The sequence below is a fragment of the Sinohyriopsis cumingii genome, chromosome 18 (genome assembly GCF_028554795.1).
Source record: "Sinohyriopsis cumingii isolate HCF-2022 chromosome 18, ASM2855479v2, whole genome shotgun sequence".
NCBI lineage: Eukaryota > Metazoa > Mollusca > Bivalvia > Unionida > Unionidae > Sinohyriopsis > Sinohyriopsis cumingii.
Genome location: NC_142978.1, coordinates 67,092,920 through 67,118,003, shown reverse-complemented (window position 1 = coordinate 67,118,003; position 25,084 = coordinate 67,092,920). Strand labels below are relative to the sequence as shown.

The following is a 25,084-nucleotide window of genomic DNA, read 5'->3' as shown; positions in this document are numbered from 1 at the left end:
TTGTGTATATATAAATGTATCCAAGTACCAAGTAACATGACTCCATAGCCAACTGTATCTTGACATGTAAAATATTATAGAAGGATGGTCTGATGTGTAGGATATGATGGACGGATGGATGGATGAATGGATGGTCATGTAAACTGATGCCAATATGATCGCTGTACTGAACTACTGCCAAGGCAGGCTTGACAAAAATAACACAGCTCAGTTAATCTTCCTTTAATATCAAACACAGTCTTGAAATTCAACCTGTTTTTTTCCTACAATTGGATTTATCAATCATTATGAATGGCAGCCAGTTTATCAGATTAATAAAACTACATTGAATATGACATGTCACAAACTGGAATGAACAACTGACATCTTCAAAGCTTTTTGAGTAAGTTTTTGTACCATCAAAGTTCCTTATTGTTTTACTGTTGACTTTTAAATGGGGTTAAGTGTTGGCTATTGCAGGACACACAACTTCTTAAAGTCTGATTCAAACTCATCATCTATTTCCTGCATATCTGGTTCATGTCCGGTAGTGTCTGGCATGAGATGATGGAAGTTAATGCCCTCCTGCTCATAGAAGAGAATGTATGCTGCATTTGTATCCATCTGGTCTGCATTTACCTCCTGGAATGAAAAAGTCATCTGAATCAACATAACAATCATCATCATCATCATCACCACTACCACCACTAATGCCATCAATATGACCAAGACACCACCATTATCATCATCATTACCACTACCACTACTGCCATCACCATGACCAAGACACCACCATTATCATCATCATCACCATTACTACTAATGCCATCACTATGACCAAGACAGGGAAATTTTGAGTGGAATGCTAACACATGGGAAAGATGTTTATCAGGTAGGGCCAGTAAACATAAAACACACTTAACAAAACCAAAAAGAATTTATCTGAATTATGAGATTACATATAATTCAAACAGAAAACAACTGCTCTCCTAAAAATGTAGCATGGTTCTCAATCTTACAAAGGAATACATGCACTTATCACATGCTAGTAAATAACTAAACAAACAACAATTTTTTTTCTATCCAAAATTTTTCCAAAGTTGCATTTTGCCTAAATATCTTTTAACACATCCCATTTGGCCACAACATGGAAATTTCTGTACATTCTATACAGACCGAAACAATCGAAGTATCAGTACATTGATATAATACTGTGGTATGTATGATAGAAAAAACAACAACTTGATAAACCAGTATAATGTGCACCTTCAGTCACCCCTATTATGATCATGCTGATCACCACTACTGCATGTGCCATTGCTAGATCAAACCACCACATCAACATCACCACTAACACTATCGCTATGACCAAACCACCACATCATCATCACCACTAACACTATTGCTATGACCAAACCACCACCATAATCATCAACAGCAAAAATATAATTTTCATCACAAACAATATTCCATGCTCATGCATCCAGAGATATCATCGAAAGGGAAGTGGAAGAAATGCTAAGTTAGGTGGTCATAGAGAAGTCAGTTTCCCCTGTCATCCTAGTAAAAAGAGACATAAACAGGTTCTGCATCAATTTTCGCCAATTAAATAAGCAGACAGTGTTGGACGCTGAACCCATACCAGATGTAGAGAGCCTCTTCACATGTATGGCAGGGCACAAATACATCACGAAGCTGGATCTGACAATGGGATATTGGCAGACACCACTATTGGTGGAGACAAAGGAAATGATGGTGAGTGGATTATACCAGTTTCAAGTTTTACCATTCAGTCTGGTAAACACCAGGGCTAGCTGTGTGAGGCTGATGCAGAAAAGTGATGCAAGGACTGCTACATGTAGAGACTTATATCAATGATATCTTTATAAACAGCATTACACGGGAATAGCATCTGTGTGACGTTGCTAGGGTTCCAGATAGATTACGTATGGCTAAATTGACTGTAAAACCTGTCACATGCAACACAGTATATGGAAGTTAAGAATGTTTAGGACGCGTAGTGTGGAGGGTAAACAAGTTGAAATCCAACCCCAAGAAATTTGCAGCAATCGGGGATGCATTGCCACCTGAATGAAAAGAAACAAATCTGGTCATTCATTGGGTTATCAGGATATTATCTCAAAATCATCCCTAATCTTGCGACCATTGCAAGTCTTTTAACAGACCTGACTAAAAAGGGTCAACCAAACAAGATTAATTGGGGTGAAAATCAACATAGGGCTTTTAACACTCTGAAGAAACTGCTAACAGAAGCCCCCATACTGAAATTTACAGAATTAAACAAAATGTTTATTCTAAGAACCGATGCTTCAGAGATAGGACATTGGGCTGTGCTATTACAGGAACAGGATGGAGTCGAGCTCTCAGTCACCTATGCCAGCAGGATATTTCGTCTGACGAGGGAAAATAATTTCTCGGTGACAGAAAAAGAGTGCTTGGCATTCATCTGGGGAAGAGATAAATTCCAAACCTACCTCCATGGCCAAGAATTCAATCTGGGAACTGACCATCAACCTCTTCTTTACCTCAATAAGGCCAAAATTAATAATTCACAGTTGATGTGATGGACCTTGGCTTTACAACCTTACAGATTCCAGATTGAAGTTATAAAAGGCATGGAAAATGTGGGCACAGATTATCTCAGCAGAAGTTAAACCATTTTATTAACCATATTATGTGATTTCAGTCATATAAAATAGGTATAGTTTTTTTGAAGGAAGGTGTGTTACAAAATACCTGATATGGCTTGACCAGACCAACATAGATTCCAGTATTATTAAGGCGACGTGTTTGACACACCACAGCAGTTTTGTAAATATACTTTTTCCTTGCATCATGTGATGCCTCCATTGCTTGCGTGACACGTGCATAATACATGTTACTGTGCACGACTATATATATTACTTAGGAACCTTGATTGGGACAGCCATTAGAGGGAAGCTATTTGTATGTTTATCTGTTAGGGTGAGATTGCCATTATGATTTGAAGAGTTTGAGCCAACAAGTTGGGTGAGTTACATTCTTTTTAGTTCAAATTAATGTTGTTTCGCAAAACATGTTCAATGTTATAATATAGGCTTGCATTGTTTTATTAAACTTTTAGTTTAATTTACCAAGAGTGTATGGCTTATGTAAGTTGGTCACGAGCGATGGTATAGTTCAGATTATTGACAGGGATATAGGCATATATGCAGTACTCCTGATTGTAGTATTTTTTTGTTGCTATTATAACTAATATTGAAGATGTTCATATATGCATAGGAGTTTTGGCATATCATATCCTGTTTTAGCCAACCAATAGTATGTCATTCGTAAATTACAGAAGGTCGTACATAAGGAAATATTTCAGGTGGCTAATTTGAAAAGCTCAGATGTATTAATCTGAATGATAATCAGAAAACATTATTTGGAAAGTTGTTTTTTCATATTCAGCTGACTAGGTGTGGATAACTGGGTGCTGGCTGACTAGATGTAGATAGAGGCTGCTGTAGTAAGGAGAGAAGAATGAATGCCAGGAGACGTGCCAACATGTGTGCGCATGGAAGGCCTGGGTGGTTAAAGTGACCGAGCCAGGACAACGGGTCAAGAGCATCATAAGAAATGTCAAGTAAGCACTGGTCATATGTATGGGAAATGTCAGTATAGTGTTTGACTATAAGAAAAATGTCATTACAGTGTTTGACTATGAAGTATAATGTCAGCATAGTGGTTGACTATAGAGACAAGAGGCATGATAGTGTTTAACTATCTGAGACAATGTCATAGTGTTACTGAATATTCCAAATAATTAGTTATTTGTTCTTCTTCATTGTTTTCCATTGGGTCCATACTATGTACTCTTATTACAATCATTAGTACAAGAGGATAATACATCTTTTTTCTCATTGTCACTCACATAAGTTTGTTATTTCTTAAATCCCATTCAGTCTCAAAGGATGATAGCTTGATTATGTTACACCAAGGAAAATCGGAGGCAGAGAATGCAGGCTGGTCTGGGAGAGTATTAAACCTCTGACCCCAGTTTGGTTCTATTTTAACAGAGTTACTGCTGGTCCCTTCCATGAAGGATGAGCAATAGTTGGAAAAAAAATATGCCCCTACATTAAAAATACCATGGGATTCCCTTGACTTTCTGCTGACACTGTCTTAAATCATCCTTGGTGATAGTTCCACATATCATGTTTATAAATGTTGAAAATTGATCATCCCTGCTAACAGATCCAAAATGTCAATCATTTTTTTTACATGTTTCATACATGATTCTTGTTTGAGTACTCGCTGAAGTTACATGTTATGATTAGTTCCATTTAGGAATGATATAATATTCTTTTATCCACTGTTGAACTCTACACATCACTGTTAAACACACTGATGGATTTTATGCACATAAGCATTGTGTCCGATTAATTCATTGTTTAATTATATTATAAATAAACATCTCATTCATAAAAAGATCAAATCCCAACCAGGCTTTATCTTGTTACATGTGGACTTTGTTCTCTGAGAAATAAAATATAGCTGGCAAAAGGTCAGCATTTTTGTGCATGTGACAGTACACATCACAAAAGGACTAATCACTGTGAGACAAGTACTAGTATTCCATTCATTAACCAGACATCCTTTTTTTTCACCACCGTAGTGACTGCTCATATAGTAAAAACATTCTATAGACCTTATGGCTGGTGTGGAACAAAATGTTTAGGCCCCTGTAGGTTCGGCCTCAGCCTTGGGTGGGGGAATTAGGCCTTATCCCAATTTTCATCAACTAGGAGATTTGGGAAGGCATCAAAAAACGCATTTGACCTCATCTGAAGAAAAAAAGCTCTCGTTTTCAAAACAAAACTTACTTTTAACTAACAAATACACCATGAATAAAGAAAAGAAAGAAAGAAGATAATTTTCCACTTTAAGTTTCATCAGCTTGAAGTTTTCTTTCCAACAAACAGCAAACCTATGAAATGTTTTGAGCATGGTTAACCATGGGCAATTGTTCACCCATTTTAGACATCAACCAACATGACCTGAAAGTCTGACCCCTATTTAGAATATTTAATACCAGCATACCAACTTTGGGAAAGGATTATGCCATAAAAATTGTATTGTAAATAAATTTGCAGATCACTGCAGATGATCTGTATCTATGGATATTAAATACTCTTCAGTTGATCTTCTTTAAAACAAAAACAAACTCTGCACTTACCTTACAGCTGCTATCATTGTAACAGTACCATTTTCCATTGGGATTTTTAGCATAGGCCACATAATGACCCCCTCCTAGAATCCCCGTATGACACTGAAAGTACAAAAAAACGTTTAGCAAAGCTGACTTTCTGTAATGACTCTGAAGTCTTGCACTGTTAATAATTGTTCACTAGAGGATTTCCAAATAGCATTTTTAAAATTAAGTTTGGCTTGCTGATCTGGTTAATGTATGATGGAATACTTTACTAACTGTGGCCATGAATACAACTAAATTAGATCCCTTATTGATCATAGTGTGACTTCATTTGAATATAGTTTTATTATGGTAGCCATTTCATTTTTATTGTTATTCTCATTTTGATAGTCATTCAAGCAACAAGAAAATGTCATGCCACTGACAAATGGATAAAGACTTAAACTGAGGAATTTCTGTTACCTGAGTTGGACTGTACTACTAAAATGGGATAGTACATTACTATGACTGAGTCAAAACCCCGCCTACTGGACTTGCAACTTAAGAAAATGAATGAGAACTAGAGTTCAAAATGAAATCAACTTTTGTGTTCACTTTTATTACAATCAACTTTACCACACTGATCTCATGGTCTGATCTTTTTTGAATCTTTATCAGAAATTAGCCCACTTGTGAAGATAGTATGCATGAATTACACACAGCAGAGACTGAATTGGATATTTCATTCATACTATGTCAGTACAATGTATGTGTGATAGGCAATAATTTTATAAAACCTGATGGAGATTCCCCTTCAACCCCTCTAATTATAATTATCTAATTATAATTATATTTACTGGACTGTTTACTAACCAGTGACACAACCTATGACCTGGACAGCCAGTAATTGTTCAAACACCCAGAATAAACAATAAAATCTGATTAGGTAATCTAATAAACCATTTTGTAGGAAATTAATTATTATTAGGACGGTCTTTAGAGGACAATATTAACTCTGCCATTCCATTTTAAGAACCCTGTTTAAATGTTTTGGAACTGCCATTTGGAGCCAATTCAGGTAATTGTGTTTCTGTTGCCTTCATTCGAGTCGTTTCATTTAATGTCAAATATTAATATTTTAAAGAATTTTTGCTGTTGTAAAATTTAACAGTTTTGGTAGAAAACTTCCAAATTACACAGTTTCAGTCACCGAGAGTTATCAGACACAAGACTTGTATTTTAAATCTAGCTTCATAGGAATAGTTGGTCATAATCATTTGAACCTGAATGAAGTAAACTAATCATGTCTCTGATAACATATAAAGTACAAAGGTGTAAGCAGACGTGATATTTTACATATAAAGTATACATGTATAAGATGATGTGATATTGTACATATAAAGTATACATGTATAAGATGATGTGATATTTTACATATAAAGTATATATGTGTAAGCAGATGTGATATTTTACATATAAAGTATACATGTATAAGATGATGTGATATTTTACATATAAAGTATACATGTATAAGATGATGTGATATTTTACATATAAAGTATACATGTATAAGATGATGTGATATTTTACATATAAAGTATACATGTATAAGCAGATGTGATATTTTACATATAAAGTATACATGTATAAGCTGATGTGATATTTTACATACTTAATTTGACAAACTTTGTATTATAGGTCATAATCATTAACAGTTGTAAACAGCGTACGTGTCAGTCTGCCCAAATTACACAAATCATGTAAGGCTATTCTTTCACTGACTTACATTATAAATGTTTGATATACCGGTAGCTTGTTGATTACACTCTGTGATGGCAATATGTTTGTAATGTATTTCAGGGTAAAAACAAAATATAATTCCATGACTTCCCAATTCCCTTTGGGGCCAATTAATAAGATAATATTTAATATTTCAGGGTAAAAACAAAACATAATTCCATGACTTCCCAATTCCATTTGGGGCTGATTAATAAGAAAGATATGAAACAAACCCACAGCATTTGTGGCCATTTAAACCTAAACTTATACATTTGTATGGCAATATATCTCTAATTTTCCAGTGAACTAGACTTTACCATACCATCATACCATGCCAGTAAAATGTATATCCAGCAATATATACCCAATTTTCAAGAGAACTAGGGGCTTCTATACCATGCCAGAACAATGCATATACAAATATATATAAAATTTTAAAGTGAACTAGGCCCTACCATACCATGCCAAGGTAGTATATACCTAATATTCAAGTGAACTAGGTCTGAACAACCAGGTAAATGTGACTGATCTATACCTGGAGTAAGAAATGTACTTACAGACATTGCATATAAGTTATATTTGTAATTGGTGTGGCATTCATTGGAATCCTCAGCAGATGAATGTTCTAATTTGGAATTTCTTTTTGAATTTGTATCAGAGTCCTCTTTCCTTCTTGTGGGTGAGACACATTCTGCAAGAAGACAAAAATCAGTTATCTGAAAACCACATTGACAAGTACAGCAGTAAACCGTACGTACATTGCAATGGTCCCATACCTATAATGCTATTCAATGAACTGTAAATAGAATGAAATGGTCCCATACCTATAATGCTTTTCAATAAACTGTACACATTATAATTGCCCCATATCTATAATGCTGTTCAAAGAACTGTAAACAGAATGCAATGGTCCCATACCTATAATGCTTTTCAATAAACTGTACACATTATAATTGCCCCATACCTATAATATTGTTCAATGAACTGTAAATATAATGAAATGGTCCATACCTATAATGCTTTTCAATAAACTGTACACATTATAATTGTCCCATACCTATAATGCTTTTCAATAAACTGTACTTACATTATAATTGTCCCATACCTATAAATTAATGCTGTTCAGTGAAGCAATAAATGTTTCATCTTACAAGTAGGTTTTATGCAAAAACACAACGATAACAATGTATCTTTTAAATGAACCACATAATGACTGGTTATGAGTTAGGAACTAAAGTAAAATAAATTATATAGCAGTTACAGCTGAAACATAAAGACGCCCAGTCTGATGGTATCCATGACAATGACCACATTATGTCTGGATCTACCTTCTGCTGATGTGATGTGATTTGGATTTTTAACATAGCTTTAACAATTTTTCAGTCATATTGCTACGATGTCTGCAGTGTGGCAGTTTATAGTGATGTCTAGCACTATGGCATCATGCCACAGATATGTAGCATAATGTCCCACCCATTCACATTATCCTGACACCAGGCTAACCAGTCCTAACACTAACCTCTAAATGCTGAGCGCCTAGCGAGGCAGCTGCTAGTACCATCTGTATAAGTATTTGGTATGACTCGGCTGGGGATTGAACCTACGACCTCTGGCATCCAAGGCAGATGCTCTAATCACTAGGCCACCGGAGCAGTCAAATCTTGTGCTGAGGTGATTTATAGTAAGGAACCAATGTAACAGTATTAACTTGCAAATTATATCAATTATGCATTGTTACATATACTAGTGACTAAGTTTTGATGATTTTCAAAGTCTGTTATAGAGTGCCAAAAGAAAATCCTGTCAATGACACTAAAGCTGATAAGACACTCAGATTTGTCTCAGATAAATGCATTTAGTTATTCCATATTAAAACCAGACATAACTGAGATGGCATAGTTCCCTTGATCCAGGACCTGTGATGTTACTACAATTCAGGCAAGAATATTCGTGCTACAATGGTACCAATGAAATTTACCATGGTGCGTCAATAAGAGCAAAATAATAAGTCAATTACAGTGCGCAATAAAAGGGCAAGTGGACAAAAAAGGCAAGCAACAAAAGAGAAATGATAAATTATAAATTTCATTACCAAGGAAGTATACTATTATACTGTATTAAAGTATAGTTATAGCTAAAGTCTAATTATAGATAAATAAATCTGAGAATGCAATTCTGTGTCCACAAATAAACTCAATATAAAAGTATCAAAACTAAAGTTCATAACTGAAGGGTCTGGCTATATGCTAATCCGCGTACATAATTCAAACTGGTTGATTGCCATGATCTTGACGGTGTTGATCCTGGCTGCCATATACATATAGATTCATTTTCCATTTCTGAGGTTGTCGACTAGTGCTGTATTACTCCAGTTTAGTTTCTTAGAAATCTTGTTCTTTTTTAAGGTCTCAGTGAATTCCCATTGAGATGCGTGATTGGCTGAGTGCAGCTGGATGAATTCATGATGCCAACCCTTGAATGAAATATTGGTTTTAGGCAGATCGTGAATGGTTGCATCACAAAAGTTCCGCAAATTTAGCACAAAAATAGGTTGTCGTTGAGCATCCCACAAACGCTGTCCCGTCTTCTGATCAAGTTGCTCTCAAAATAATCCAGAAGATCTTTAAGTATGTTAGCATTTTCCTGAATTATGAAGATCTTAAAAGTCTGCTAAAGACTTGACATTCTCAACTGAACAAATGCCAAGGTAGTTAGTTGGCAACCTGTTACCGTAACGGTAAATTTTCAGGACTGTTAATGTATCACTGCCTCAATTCACATCTGCTGCAAGGATCTCCAGATGCACTGGCTTTAGTGGAAGAAACATCCCCACTGTTGCACCTGTCAGTATATATTCAAATCAATTAGAAGAGCCTATGTTCAAAATCTGTCATACATTTGCTGGATCGAGAGTCGATCTGAGTTTGTTCAGTTCGGCATAGAGTTGACTGTATGTGTTTGTGTTGCCCTCGTTCAATAGAACAAACAAAAACTATTGGGATAAATGCATTGTACTGTATGGTATGGATGCTGTAAATGTGCTCAAAGAGTAGTGGAGCAGATTTTAATGTTCCATCTGCATACCAGTGATGTGATACTTTGCCACATTACACTGTTTAAAAGAAATCAACATTCATTGAATACCTGGACCACTGTTATACAAAATGAAAGTATCTCCTCTTGATAGTCTTCTTGTATTCTTCTGGAATCACAAATTCTTGCAGATTGGTAAGGTCAAGCAACGGAACATGAAGTCCTTGTCTTGTTTTTTTGTATATTTCTTTTCACATAACGAATTACTATTATTTGACTGACAACTGAAGAATCGATTGTTGCTTTTGTTGTCACAATGATCTGATAAGTTTACTCATGCAATGTTGCAGTTCTTTTTTTGATATCGTCAATAGCCTTTTTAACTTTAATCTTGGCGATGTCAGGCATGTGGTTATGCAGTGACTTATTGATCACTATTCCATCTTCCATATGACAATGAGCTGTACATCTTGCCTTTCTGTATTAAGTATATTTCCATATTGTCTTATCCTTGATTTGTTTTTCCATCCAAAAAGTGCATCCATCAAAAACCGATAAATCCTTTTCTTTCTGACTCTATAAATTCCAGTGACATGACTTCAAATTTAGATGAATTTGTATACCATCATGTCAGGCAATTCTGCGCATCAGGTAATTCTGCGTGATGATACATCCTTTCTGTAAACTTTGGATCACAGGTTATTTTTTTTTCAAAAATCCATTTTGTATCAAGAAAGAATGATCATACTTTAAGAAAAATGATATTCAAAAAGTGTACAAAAATATCCCCCATTTCGACTCAAAATGGATGTAAAAATGTGATTTGTAAATGTCAACATGAAGACCCACTCCATGACCTTCTTGAACCTGTAACCCAGAAAATCCTATTTACTATGTATCTGTTAGAATCATACAAATAAATACATTATATAAAAGATGGAAATGTATACCTTAAAAAACATTCTGCATCTTAATCCAAGTTTCCAGTTTTGCAAGAAGTTGTCCCACACATACAAAATCATCTGCTACCCAACAGCTTATAGTCTGTTTCTAAATTCTTTAGTAATTTTTTTCCCCATAAACAAGACATTTTAAACACATTACACCCTATTCATTGTTGTTTCTCTTCCACATAATAGCTTATATTTTTTTTAAATGTTGAATTTTACTAATTTTTTACAAGCTCGGTTTAGTTGGCTTAATATCGCTTGCTATTTACTGGCAATGTTACGTTGAATTTTGTAAAACTAGCTATAAACCTAACCTAACTACTCGACTGAACTGCTCACAGAAAGAGTCCAAAGTAATCTGTTTCATTTCTATAGCCCGATGGATAAACAGTACATCTTCCCGAAGCTGTGCACAGAATTGGCCGAATATCGCGAGTCAAGAAAACACAAGGGTGGTATCGCATGTCCAAAATTAATATTATTTTCAACAGAATATTCTGGTGACAATTGCCTCTTTTCAAATGGTAGGTATTGCAGTATTTTATTTTCATCATTCGTTCGAATTCGGTATGTGTTTTGCTTCAATATTGGAGAAGGAAACCTTAGGTGCGCAGAAATGCCCGACAGCATTAAATGTGGTATGGTACACTAAAATAGTAGTGTGCTGGAATGATTTTCAACGGAAGTAAATTTAGTTTATACCAGTAACATTTCTTCCAAGCTCAAGCTATTTATCTATAAACTTCCTTTTCTACTAATGATCGACTAAGTACACCTTCTAATTAATATATTTTATAGTTTCTTTTAAAAAATATTTTTGTCCTGATGTGCCCTATTGTTGCAGTATTGATTGAAGGAAGGGGCAAATATTAAGCTTTGCTCTGCCGCCATCTCTCCAGAATCTTTTTTATAACGTTGTGTTTCCTCAGAAGAATTTGTCTGGAATGAATGAACACAGAGGTAGGATTTTCAATGAAAATGGTGTATTTTTCATTGCAGCATGTCTCTTTCTTTTCCCACAGAGGACAAAAAGCTTGGGTCACTATGCGATTAGTTTTTTCCATCTGTATAAAAACTTTTTTGAGATTTCAGAGTCAGGGGAACATTATTTTCACTAGATCTGATAAATATTCTGCTACAGTAAATGGAAGATTATGTTCGGCTATAAAATCGGCAAATGATGTCCTGGTACATATATCTTTATCCATATCTGACGCAGATTCCATGAACATGGATTTCAGAGAAGGCATATTTGTTGTCACATGTAATTTGCTTCAATAACATGCAATGCCATTTGCATCATCATAGCAGTTTTAAAATCAGCTTCATGACAGGGCAGAATGCATTTTCATGTCTTTTGAACTTGATTCCAACCACTGAAATTCCTGTTTTTATCCATCTCTGAATTTTCAAGTGACATTTCAGTTCCTTAGATTTTAGTGTTTTAGCACTGGGATATAATGTACACTTAGACATAACTATAAACTTTAAATGCCGAAGACAAGCAAACCTTGTTTAATGCTGATTTAACTCTATCAACAATCCAACCAAATCAACATATCTCTTTAATCCTTTCAAATTACTTCTAATTCATACACATTATAATCCATGTCTACAAACTTCAAACACTGACACCAACTGACATTGCCGACAGAATCAAAGGGAATTTAATTGTTTTATGCTCTTATTGAAATTAGCAACTAAATCATCTTGTCCTGCTTAAAGCCCGTTTGCAGTCATGTGATCACAAAATGCATCAATGTAAATATACTACAATAAAACAAGTTGTGAAAAACGTTTTTAAAAAAAGGTCAAATTTGTCACTAATAATTATGCTTAAATTAGAGATTTCAGTGAGTAGTGGGAAGGTCATGGGAAACAAACATCTCAGGAGGACACCCCACCCCAACCCAGTCCGTGAGATTCACATGTAAGTTATCTGGATAAGAAGGACTGTACCAGCTTCCTCTTTGTTATCACAGTGATCTAAAAAGAAATCTTGAGTGTCTTATCTGGACACTGTTACGATTCTATAGTTTTAAACTTAGTACCAGAAAAGAGCAAACACGAAAAAGTGTCTTCAAATTCAATAAAGAATTTATTTTCCTACAATACAGAAGTGAAAATTTACAAAAAAACTTACAGTATTGCGTAATAAATCCCTAACAGTCCCAAAAGTTCTATCACAAGTCTAAAAGTATAGAGTATAGCACAAGAATTTGAGTGGTGATCTGAATGAATTCCAGTACTAAATGTGCTAATGTGCCAATAGCCTGGAATAGTATTGATGTACTAACAGTCTTGAAGTATCACAATGATATAATTCAAGATGTCCTTGAATGAATTCACAATAATCCCAAAATAATGATTTTGTCCTAAATCTGTGAGCACTTTGTAATTCCAATGAATGATTTAAATAAAAAACCTAAATCCTCTCAACTGAGTACAATTAAAATAGATTCCAATGAGACTGATGTTAAGATATGAAATAAGTAATTCTGAAGGAAACAACTTTATATACCACTCCATCTTACCTATGTCACAATAGTCATTTTCTGAAAACACTCTGTCATCTTAATGGAATTATCCCTCCAATTTGTAAAGTCAAAACAAGGTCAGGTCTGTTTACTTAAATTTTAGCAAGCTACCTGGGAAAGAGCAGGTAGACCATTATTTTCCCAGAGGAATACCAATGTACTGAATTCAGATCCAATTAAACATTTTTAGCTCCTAATAATAATCTTAATATATAGTCTAAAATCATAGTCAAGAATTAGTTATATAGTATGTTGTTTACAAATAAAAAAGACACTAGGGAAGTAGGCCCAACTTCTACCCTTGATTATGGATAATGGTCAATTACAAAATATAAATCAAATAAACAATACCAATAGTAACTGATGACTGTACCTGCTTCCTCTTTGTTATCACAGTGATCAGCAGTGAAATTTCCATTCATATTCGGCACTTTTGGTCTGTCCCCATGACTGAAACTGTCCGTGGATATGGGAATGGAATTAGATTTGCATAAAGACAAGGACATACTATGGTTCACATTTTTCTTGACTAGATAGCAGGATGGATCAAAGTGCTCAAGTGGGAACTTGACAATTTTATGTGATTTGACCCATCGTCCGTTTACAAACTGGAATCTCTTCAAGTTAATTATCTGGAATCAAGAATAGGAAAACTCAATAAATGGGTACGAAATCTGAGAAGTTTTATTAACATAAATACTTGACATGACTATTCTCACAATGTATGGTTTGGTTTGTATAATCAGCCTACTGGTATGCTTTTTTATGGTTTCCATGAGTATAAATAGAATTGACTCAAATAGTATGTTTTAAAAATGGAAATTTTTGAAAAACTTACATTGTAACAACTTCTTGAAAAGTTTGAACCGATGAAGATAAATATAGTGATAAATGAATCATTTCGATTGCATATTTATTTTATTAAAATCTGGGTAAGAATGAATAACAGGTGTCTGCATATTGGAATGCAGAATAATCCTTTAGAGGGAAAAGAACTGTTCAATCATTATACATCAGTAAAAAAATAACTAAAAGATTCAAGTCTGAGATCATTTCAGTACAAACTATTACACAGGATTCTTGCAGTAAACTATTTCTCAGAACCCCCAAAAAACCTGCAATATTAAATAATAGTAAATGTTGCTTATGTAAAGATTTGACTGAAATATTGAATCATCTCTTTTGGACTGTACTACATAAAGGTTGTTCTGGAGTAATTTAATATTTATATATGAATAAAGTTTAAGGGCATACCAGCACAATACTGGCTATAGATAGACTCCTAAAAAGCCAAAGACCTTAAATAAATGGATTAGAGATGATGATATTTTTATTCCCAATTTTTGCTTCAAAGAATTACGGTAGACCTGCCTACAGCTGATAATGTGATCAATCTTACATTATTGACAGCTGAAATATACCCCCATAAACAATGCATCAGGAAAGAAAACTTTAATTTTGCCTTTCCTTAAAAAATCATTTCTCAAAAAAATACCAGATTTGTGAGAAATTACCCTGCCTGCAAAACAATACTCAAGGTTTTGAAACTGACTGGCATACTTATAAATTTATAATAGAATAATTAGATTGGTGTCAATATATCAGATGTATTGATGTACATGTACTCATGATACTAAGTTATTTTTACTATTATGAATTATGCACACGGTAGTCCACAACCTGAAAGCCACGTTATAAGGACATAATCCTCTGGCACTGACAAGTTTACGTTCGAAAGCACCCCTGAAGGATGGCCACCACTTTAATGCACCTAGCATATTAGTGCAAAACCTGTCAAATTTACTGCCTGCAAGTGGCCACATAATTGTTATTTATAGATGGAATTTTAACTTGTATTTGTTGATTTTTAAACTCAACATATTGACATTTATTCCAACATGCTGATAAACTAACTTTAATCCATTCAAAGAGGTAGCTGTTGCTGTACAGTTGTTGTACGGTTTAACGCCATTTTTCAGCACAAAATAGGCTATACATGGTGGCTAGTATAAATGGTGGAGGAAGAACCTGGGAAAACCCAGGAAAGAACCACCAACCCACAAGAAGCAACTGGCAAGCCTTCTCACATACCCACACTGGCTGAACCTGAGACTCAAACTCATGCAGAGGTGAGATGGCAGTGATAGGTAATGGTGAGTGCCTTAGACCACTTGGCCACTCTGGGGCCCTTCAAAGAGGTAAGTAATCTGATTATCCATACTGCTGTGTGTTCCTTAAGATGTCAGGTTTTGTCACCGTGATAATTTCTGTTATTACTACTGGTAACTATCAAGATGACAAAAACTAACCACAGAGAAGTACACTATTATTCAGCTAAAGTCAGCATGACATCTGGTCACCATCAAGTAAAATGGTATCTTAGCCTTTGTGGCTTCTTTCTTTCTGATTATAAAATGTACTTAAAAGGGTACCAGACTAAAAACAAAAAAGCTGACCATGTGACAACTACAAACTGCCAATGAAGGAAGAAGTTGTTTCAAAGTGTGCAAAATATACCTATTCACAGTTTAGAATGAAAAACCAAAGCATTTTTACTAAATGAAAAGAAAGAGTCCTTAGATCACTACTGAGAAATTTATGTCAGAGAGATTCAAATAAATATCATCGATATATATATTCAAATGCAGTGAGTGGGAAAATAGAATGAATGCTCTGACAATTACAGACAGTTATACCCATATTTTGCTAATGAGGAGGTTAAGCACAATGATTATTCATTATTCATCAATATCTTAAATAGCAATGAGATAAGTTTACTCACATTAAGTCCATAATGTGATAACATTCCTGTGGTTTTAAAATAAAAAGATTAAATATTTAAAAATTAGTTATGCCTTTTATACTTTGTATGTAGTTTTTGCTCAAATCTGTGTGATTATCCACTAGAAAAATCTCTTATAAAGCCACTTTCCTGCTGCGGAAGGGATGACCCTTATAAGAGGGGGGCTGATGTATAGATTACTACTTTCTTAATTAAAGCGCAATTTTCACTTTTTTTAAATAAAAGTTTACTAATATACTGGAGAGAGAGAGTGAGCGGGAGAGAGAAAGAAAGATAAAGAAATATAGAGATCAGAAATGGAATTAAACTGTAACTGAGTTTTTGAGCAGGTGAGCTTCAAGAGCACTTACAAGAACTGGAGGTAGCCTCCATATGTCTAGCTTTTTGGATGCTAGACAGTGTTTCTTGCACTTTGAGCAGAAGTAAAGTTCATCTTCCCCAAGCTCCTCTTCTTTGGTGAATGCCTGTAGACAAGTGTCAAGGTCTATTGGTTCTGTCTGCTTCCTAACACTTTCAGCAACGCTCTTGTGCTCTTCATAAAACTAAATAGAAATGAAAATGTGGTAGAATTCATCTAATTATGTTAAAAAAGAAACCATGATAACTTGACAAAACATGCATTTAAACACTGCTATGAATGACCACATCACAAAAACAGACAGATGCCACTGGCCTTAATTTAATCCTATGTCCACTTAGACTGTTCTAAAACAAAAAGACTGGCAACGAATTTCTGAAATTGTATTTGGCCATGCAGGTAGTGTCAAGTAATGTAGATTGCAAACTAGGCCACAGGACATGCAGATTGTTCCAGCACTATGAACGAACATTGCAAGAACAGAGACGAATACCACTGATCTTTATTTAATCCTTTCTAACCATGACCACTTGAAAAGTAAAGACTATTCTGATCAAAAACACAAAAAAGAAGAAAAAAAGAAAAGAAAAAGGAGTTTGGCTACTGTTTTGTAAATCTGGCAGGTCAAGCATTTAGTGTCATGTGTTAAAGACTGTAAAATAGGCTAAAATTTAGGTCCCTAGCTGCTATTGTAGTGCCAAAGTTTAGGTAGTGACAATGCACATTGTTTGTCTTTGGAGTTAATCCATATTGCCTTGGGAGTGAATGAGATCTTTGTCTATTAAACCAGCAAGCGATAATCATTTCCTGGATTTGATGATATTGTTAAAGGATTGTGTTGTTAGTTGCTTTTTTTGATGTTACAATGATTACATCCCACACACCAAACTTTCATCTGTCCAAGTTGGTATGACTGGTTACACCCTTTTATAGAGTTAATCCCTTCATGTCATCTGTGAATTAAGCCACTGACTGTTATCTCTAAATAACTGATTCAGTTTCTGGATGAGATAACTGTGTCTTTTTATTTAATTCATTGAAGTGAGAGGAACTTAAAGTTTTATGAAGTTAATCTAAAATAATGCTGAAAAAGTTAGATTAAAGTCCAAAACTATATAAAGTTCTGTATAAATTTCAGAACCAGAAATATACTAGTCCATCAAGGATCATGATGTCATCAAAATGGCATTGTCAAGAACTCATCCGAATAATTCACAAAAGTTATAAAATAGTATTAGTAGAAGTCCAATGAGCACTTCCTATTTCCAATCAACAAACCAAACAACTGTTTTTCCTCTCACATAATATCTAAGTTCAACATAAGATACATCTGCAGACTGCTCAGTCCTCTCAATATATACGCCTTCTAAAGTCTATAACAACTATATGTCGCAATATACATCTTATGATAGATCTTACTCAAGGTTCATACTGAACTATGAATCATAAATTCAAAGACTTTTCCCAAACTTTCAAACACTACAAACAATGATTTCCAAAACCTATTTTCGCTAACATTTTGTATACCATTTGTATGAGAAAACAATGAATGCAGAATTGTATCTCTTTGCACACATAAACATAAATTAAACCGCTTGTTAAATCCATGTGAAAGGCAAAGTTTTTGTTTTCATTCTTTTCTTTTGCCTGATTCGACACTGTAAATATCAGAAGCATATGACATATGTACATCTCTAGTAGAGCACACAGAACTTTGCTGAAAATGGACATGTCCAGGAACTGGAAATGGATCTTGAGCATGTCCGTCTATTATACTGAAAACTTCCATTAAGCACAAAACACACAGATTACAACAGTGTTAAGACAACTCTACTCACAGTCAGGTTTGAAATTATAAATCAATGAACTTTTTATCACACTAAATGTTTCCATTATTGAAATCGGTATGGGGGGGTACAAACAAACAGTTTGGTATAGTCAGACTATACATCCAAATCTAACAACCTTGGACAATTTTATTTGTGATTATGGAAAGAAATTAAAATTTTGGGGTTTATTTCAATTTTCAAAGACTTTTAAGGACCTCAGGGTAATCTGCTCAATTTTCCCAAATTTTCAAGACCTTGAAAATGCTACCTCATTTTCCCCAAACTCTCAAAGACCTTCAAAGACCGAACAAACCCTGTTACTACTTAATCTTTCAAAATACTTATTCATGTATAGGAATTAACTTAATTCTTCTAAGATACCACCTGACTAGCCTGTCCAATGGGAAAAAGGCTGAATCTTGTGAACATATTTACTAATAATTCTATTAGAAATTGTCAAGATATATGTAATCATCTATTTATAGATCTTATGCAATTTTACATTCTTGATATCTTAAAATAGACCCTAAGCATCTACACCAAATCCAACCACAGATAATCGCTACAATTTACAATCATCAAAAAAATTACAAAGTTAGACAAAATCATGTACCTGGAGTATAAATCATGAATAGCTGAAAAAGGAGTACCATTTGTATGTAGCATATTCGACATGCTAAACTGAACATTCTGATTTGTTCTCTGTATTCTCAATTCATCATCTTGATCTCATTAAAATACTAACTATTAACAGACCCATGTGTTTCAGGATGATTTTAGCCATGAAACAGATTTACTAAAATATAAATAAGTGCACACTCATGTTGGCACAGTTGATTTGTGTTGACAACTCATTAGCACACAAACTAGACAAAAGCATTTATTACAGCTGTATTACCTGTGAAAAGCCCAGTAAACTAAAAATATTATGTTCTCTCCTTTCCCCCAATGAAATGGTCAGTTCCAAATGTGACATGTATTTGTGATCATGTGTGATTATGTGAGTGCACGTGTATCTGTATGGTGCTGATATTTGATAACGCTAAGTCTACCAAACATTTCTTTCTTTGTACATTTATTAAATGTTTTGAATTTCCAAACATTTTTTACAGGATTATAAGAGAAGAAGCTTACTGTCAAGCTGATAACACTGCATTTTTATATCAGGCACACTGACCCTTTTTGGTATCTCAAAACACACTTTTGAATCTCAAACCCCCCCACACACAACACTGTCTGGGAATATGGTGGAAAGGATTCAGGGGACAAAACTAGACTGAAAGCTGAAAATTAAGGTAACATAGCATAAAGTTGCAAACCAAATGAGTTATTGCAAAGAAAGGAAAGTTGGTCAGTCTGACAATCAAATGCCTCCACTCTGCTAAAAGATGCTTCCACATGCTGAACATATACCTATGCAACAATGACTGTCAAATTCTGTCAAGGTCTCTTTAACAGTAAGATGCCAACTAAATCTGTTTATTATCCTACAAGGGAGTAACTGTGCCATAACCAACATACATGTATGTTATAATTCCCATACATCTACAAATGTTTTCATTTCACTGCAAATGCTGTTTTCCATGGATTCATACTCACTAAGCAATCAAAGCCTGCAGAAGGTTATAAAATGATATCAAAAGTTTACTTTTAGAAACAGTATGGTCACAAAATGCGAAACAAACTTTCCTATCATTGGTAAGAAGTACGCATGTCATAACATTATAAACGGGTTATTCTCCAAAGCTAATGTGTTCATGTTGCACTGACCTAGCATCAAGTTATTGGAGAAAACAACTAAGGAATTACTGAGAATGATAAATTACTAGCCCTATATTTAATAAAATGTTACTTATCAAATTAAAGTGGCATGCAGAATGGACTTACCCTCTCATTTGTGGTTTGGTATCGCAAATGGAGGGCAGTGGGCTCCCAGTCTATGGCTACGAAGGAACTGTCGAACCCAAACAAATCTGAGTTACAGTCTATTTTACAGCCTCGACAAAACCTAAAATAAATATAAAACAACCTGTAAACAAAATTAATATTTAAAATATGTGCTTTTTGAAAATAACACATATACTCTGGAGTTTTCTGCTTTTTCAATTCCATTTTTGATGATTTGAAATACTCTGTATTCATGTATAGTAAATATTTAAAGAATAAAATGAAATGAAAATTATTCTATATTTAAATCTGAGAGATGTTAGATTAATACAATACAAAATGTCTTACCTGAACCATGGACAACGTGCACAAGTAAAGCCATCCTTCTCAACTGTCTTTAATGTAAAGGGATACTCATAACCAAGGCTGTCATCACTGAAAATGACAAACAATTTGTATTAGTTCATCAGTCCCATCACTTATTCACACTATACGACAGAGAATTCAAGTGCAAATTGTTACCATTAATGCTGAATAAATGGGTCAAATTTTAAAGAAATGTTTTGGAAAAAAGTGGTACAAGTTTTGTGTCAGTATCTGTGTGCATGTACATTTGCATGTACAAATATATACATCACTCATATTCCTTGCAGATATAATATTTTTACTGTTTGTGATATAGTTAGTCATCAAACTTGTCCCGGTGACATTCCTATGGGTTGTAGATTTGCTGTATAGTTTTGAAATTTATCGGCAACCCCAGGGGCCACCTAGGGACCAGGTCAGGTCAAAGGTCAAGAACATACTAACAACTTATTCTTCTCTGTTGAATCATACGAATTTTTAAACATTTTCAGTACTTTTCTTACATTACTAAAACTATTTAATACATTCTATGCATGTTCATATAATGGCCCCAGTGGCTCTCAGGTGGCAGAAGCTACAGGAGATCAAAGGGGTGAATTTTTTAAAAACAAAAACATAATATGTCATCATGGATGCTATATCAAAGCTTTTTGGGAGTACTTTTGCACAGAATGGCCTCTAGTCCTCTCATTGACCCCAGGAGCCCCTGGTAGGTGTCAAAAAGTAAAAACAATAGAATGTCACCCAAGCTTGTTATAATGTGTGAAACATTTTAGTATGAAACATTTTTGATTTTTGTAAACACATAAACTCATCCTTTAGTGTGTATGATACAACTTTTCAACCCTTTAAATAATTTCCATATTGGATATAAATTATCAGCAAGTTTTTCAAATTTCAGTGCAAACTCATTCCTTCCCACATTTGTTTTGGAGCCTTCAGGCAAAGTTACGAGGATTGACTTTACTGATTAAGCTTTTCATTTCCCTCTTGGCAGATAAATCATATCCTGTATACTTAGGCCAAAGGGGGGCATGGGATAGGAAGTCAAAGGGATAAGTAAAAAATAGCAGGACATAAAGAAACCATGCGATCATGATTGCCAGTTATGGAATCAATTGTAATCTTTGACATATTATAAAAGGTGAAAGGTAATATATGTGGTAGACAAAAGGAATACTTGATTATGGTATAAATAGATCTACAGTCTTATGAGTGATATTATTTTGACCAAATTTAACTTTGTAAATGGACCAATAACATGATGACACATCATGCATAATGAATTTGTGGTTCTAGCCCCTGTGTAAGTGTAACTTCATTGGGTTTGTGAGGAGACTGTTGGTGATGGAAAAAGCTGATGTGGGAATCTGCAATGGCATGACACTGAACCTGTATAGTTTATACTGCCTTCAATCTGAAAAAATGAAAAACATCAGTTCCACAGGCAGTATTTTCAGATGATGTGCCATAAATTTTCCTGAAGTAAAATTCTTCTCAATTGGTGGGAGGCCACAACTGTTGAGAGAGAAAGGAAAGTGACACTCCAATGAAATACTGGAATGAACCATATGCTCTAATGACCAAAAAGAATTTCCAGGACTTTTCAGCAATAACATGAATTTCAACGTAGCCATTATGGCAGCCAAATTTGCAACCATTCTCATTTATGACCAACTAGACATCATTTGAAATCTTTTGGTGAATATGACCGTCCATTTATGTGGAGCAGTGATAAGATTTTCAAGATGTCCACCACAGTTGCCATACAGGATGACCAATCATCATCGTTTCATTTAGACCCAACTAGACATAATAACAAGTCTTTGTAGTTAAAGTCCCATATGAGTTGCAATAACAAGGTTTTCAAGATGGCTGCAGTGGTGGCCATATTGGATTTCGAATCAGCATCATTTTCATTTAAGATCAATCAGACACAGTAAGAAATTTTGTAGCGAAAACAACATGCTGATAAGACTTTTCATTCAGGAGGCATAGCAGTGACAAGGTTTTCAAGATGGCAGCCATACTGACTGTCTAACTTCATAATAAGCCTTCTGCTGAAAATGCCATGTCAGTATCATCATCCACTCAGGTGGGGTAGCAAAACAAAATATTCAAAATGGCTGTTGTGATGGCCATATTTGAAGTCCAAGCTGAATCATTTTACTTTGGAACAACCATAAGTCTTCTGGTGAAAACATCATGCCAATATGACTTTCCATTCAGGAGGAGTAACGAAAACAAACTTTCAAGATGGTTTTGCCATGTCAGCCTTTTTGAAAAGTCACTTCCGCACTGTTTTCATTTAGGATCAAGCAGACGTTATAAAAAGTCTTTTAGTAAAACTCAATATTGATATGACCATCCATTCAGAACTGTAGTAGTGATAACAAGATTTTCAAGATGGCCACTCTTGTGGCCATAATGGATGCATGTGCAGTGCTATTTTCATTTTGGACCATGTTGACCATGGGATGAATGTTAGTGTAAAGTTACATGGCTTATTCTGAAAGTAGTTTAGTAATGAAAACATTTGTGCTAATAGGTGGATGGATGATGGACATCAGAAGATAACAGACAAATCATCTCATAACCTTCTCTGGTGTATGACCAGAAGAGCTAACAACAATACAATGAAAACATATCCCCAAATTCCCTTGTTTTTGATTACATGTTCCAACCCAACCCCATCAAAAATGTTCCTCATCACAGACTCAACATTCCCATTGATCCCTTCAATAATATCTTTTGACTTTGATCTTGAAGAGTCCCCCTCTGGCAACCCTACATGTGCATTACCTTCTAGCTATGACGTAAATGTATACCAAATTTTTTTTAGTCTGATCTCAAACAGCTTTGAAGATATTGAGCTGAATGGAAAGTGTGATGGAAAACTTGACCTGACCATGAGGACTGACCACTTGAGGTGGCATGCGACACACCTGACAATGATGATGTACAAGTATACAACATTTCAACCCTTAATCTCAAATTGCTATAAAGTTAGCTGATGGAAAACTTAAATACTGAACCATGACCTTGCCATTAAAGATAAGACACCCCATGTGGTATGAAGCACAACTGCTAATAACGATATATACCAGCTTTCATCCTGTAATTTCAAATGGATCAAAATTGGGTTTTTTATTAGTTTCAATGGTATTTTCAACACACTGTCATCTATACTATGCCAAGCAAATGGGAGCTGTGTGCTGTTCCAAAGACACAAAGCTGGCCTTGGTTGGTATCAAACTGATGACCCCCAGATTGTGATTCCAGCTCTCTACCATCTGAATTACCATAGTTCCTGTTTCTAAAGTTAAAGGGAGAAAAGAAAAGAGTGAAAGAGTGATGGAAAATGAAAATACTGAGCCACAAATTGACTTTAAAGACAGGACCTAAAGTATGGTATATTACACACCATAGTTCATTCTTTACTTTCAAAAGGCTGAAAAGTTAAAGCATGGAAAAGAAGTGTTCAATAATTTAATAAGATCATTTTCTTTCTTTTAGTGTTAGTGACCTTGCCCTTTGAACTCTTGAATCCAAAAGCAATAAGGTTGCTTCTTACTACAAGCCATTCACAAAGTTCAGTAATCGTAGAAAGTGGACAACTAAAGCTATTTTGCTGCGACTAAATTGGTAACAGCTGGAAGGACCAACAGAAGGATGCACAGACATCATAACATATTATGTTCCACCTTATGGCTGTCATATAAAAACCTAACTGGCCATGAGTTTGAAGCAAAATCTCAACCAAGACTGTACAAATAATGTGTATGTATGTACAATGCTAGCCTCCATAGCCCTTGTCCCATGAGGCAGTTGCTATGAAAGAAATCCAAAGAGTGGCAATGAATGTGTGTGTATGTGTGTGTGCATGCATGTGTGCGTACATTTATCTATGCAGTTCTCAATGCTGACTTCTACATTGAAAAGTATGCTAGTTAAATGCTGGATCAACATAAATCCTTCTATTCATGTAGTATCAAATGAAAGCAAAAGCAAGACAATGAGATGACAATGGTGTAGAGAGCAATAAATAAGTACACACATCATACCAGTCTAGAGCATGATTGGCCTTGGCTTCTGAAGGAGGCAGAGGGCTGACGAGGCGGGCCACCTGACACCAGATAAACTGGTACAGTTCCTGATTGGTAGTATTCTCATCACAAGGCAGTATGATTGGTGTGCCAAACAGACTGGGTCTTGTCTTTTGTGATGAAAGGAAGTATAAATCCATCAGTGTCTGGAATAAATACCATTGAGACCAAGTCATTTAACAGAATAAAGAAACAACCATACTATTGTACAGGAGCAAAAAGCTGTGACTTTTTAGTAGATGTTTTATACAAAATATTGACAAAATAATGTATTAATTATA

General features: G+C 34.8%; 1 protein-coding gene across 1 annotated transcript in view; it reads right to left on the bottom strand.

Annotated features, from left to right (window-relative positions):
- Positions 1-207: 207 nt before the first annotated feature.
- Positions 208-25,084, bottom strand: part of LOC149776844 (ubiquitin carboxyl-terminal hydrolase 32-like) — a 173,404-nt gene continuing 148,527 nt past the window's right edge. The window contains exons 27-34 of the mRNA XM_089941578.1: positions 24,762-24,949; positions 20,680-20,766; positions 20,332-20,452; positions 16,608-16,799; positions 13,828-14,086; positions 7,492-7,625; positions 5,201-5,293; positions 208-621 (exon numbers count right to left, since the gene is read on the bottom strand). Of these exons, the coding sequence (XP_089797704.1) occupies positions 451-621; positions 5,201-5,293; positions 7,492-7,625; positions 13,828-14,086; positions 16,608-16,799; positions 20,332-20,452; positions 20,680-20,766; positions 24,762-24,949 (1,245 nt within the window). The 3' untranslated portion in view covers positions 208-450. The remainder of the gene's footprint in view (positions 622-5,200; positions 5,294-7,491; positions 7,626-13,827; positions 14,087-16,607; positions 16,800-20,331; positions 20,453-20,679; positions 20,767-24,761; positions 24,950-25,084) is intronic.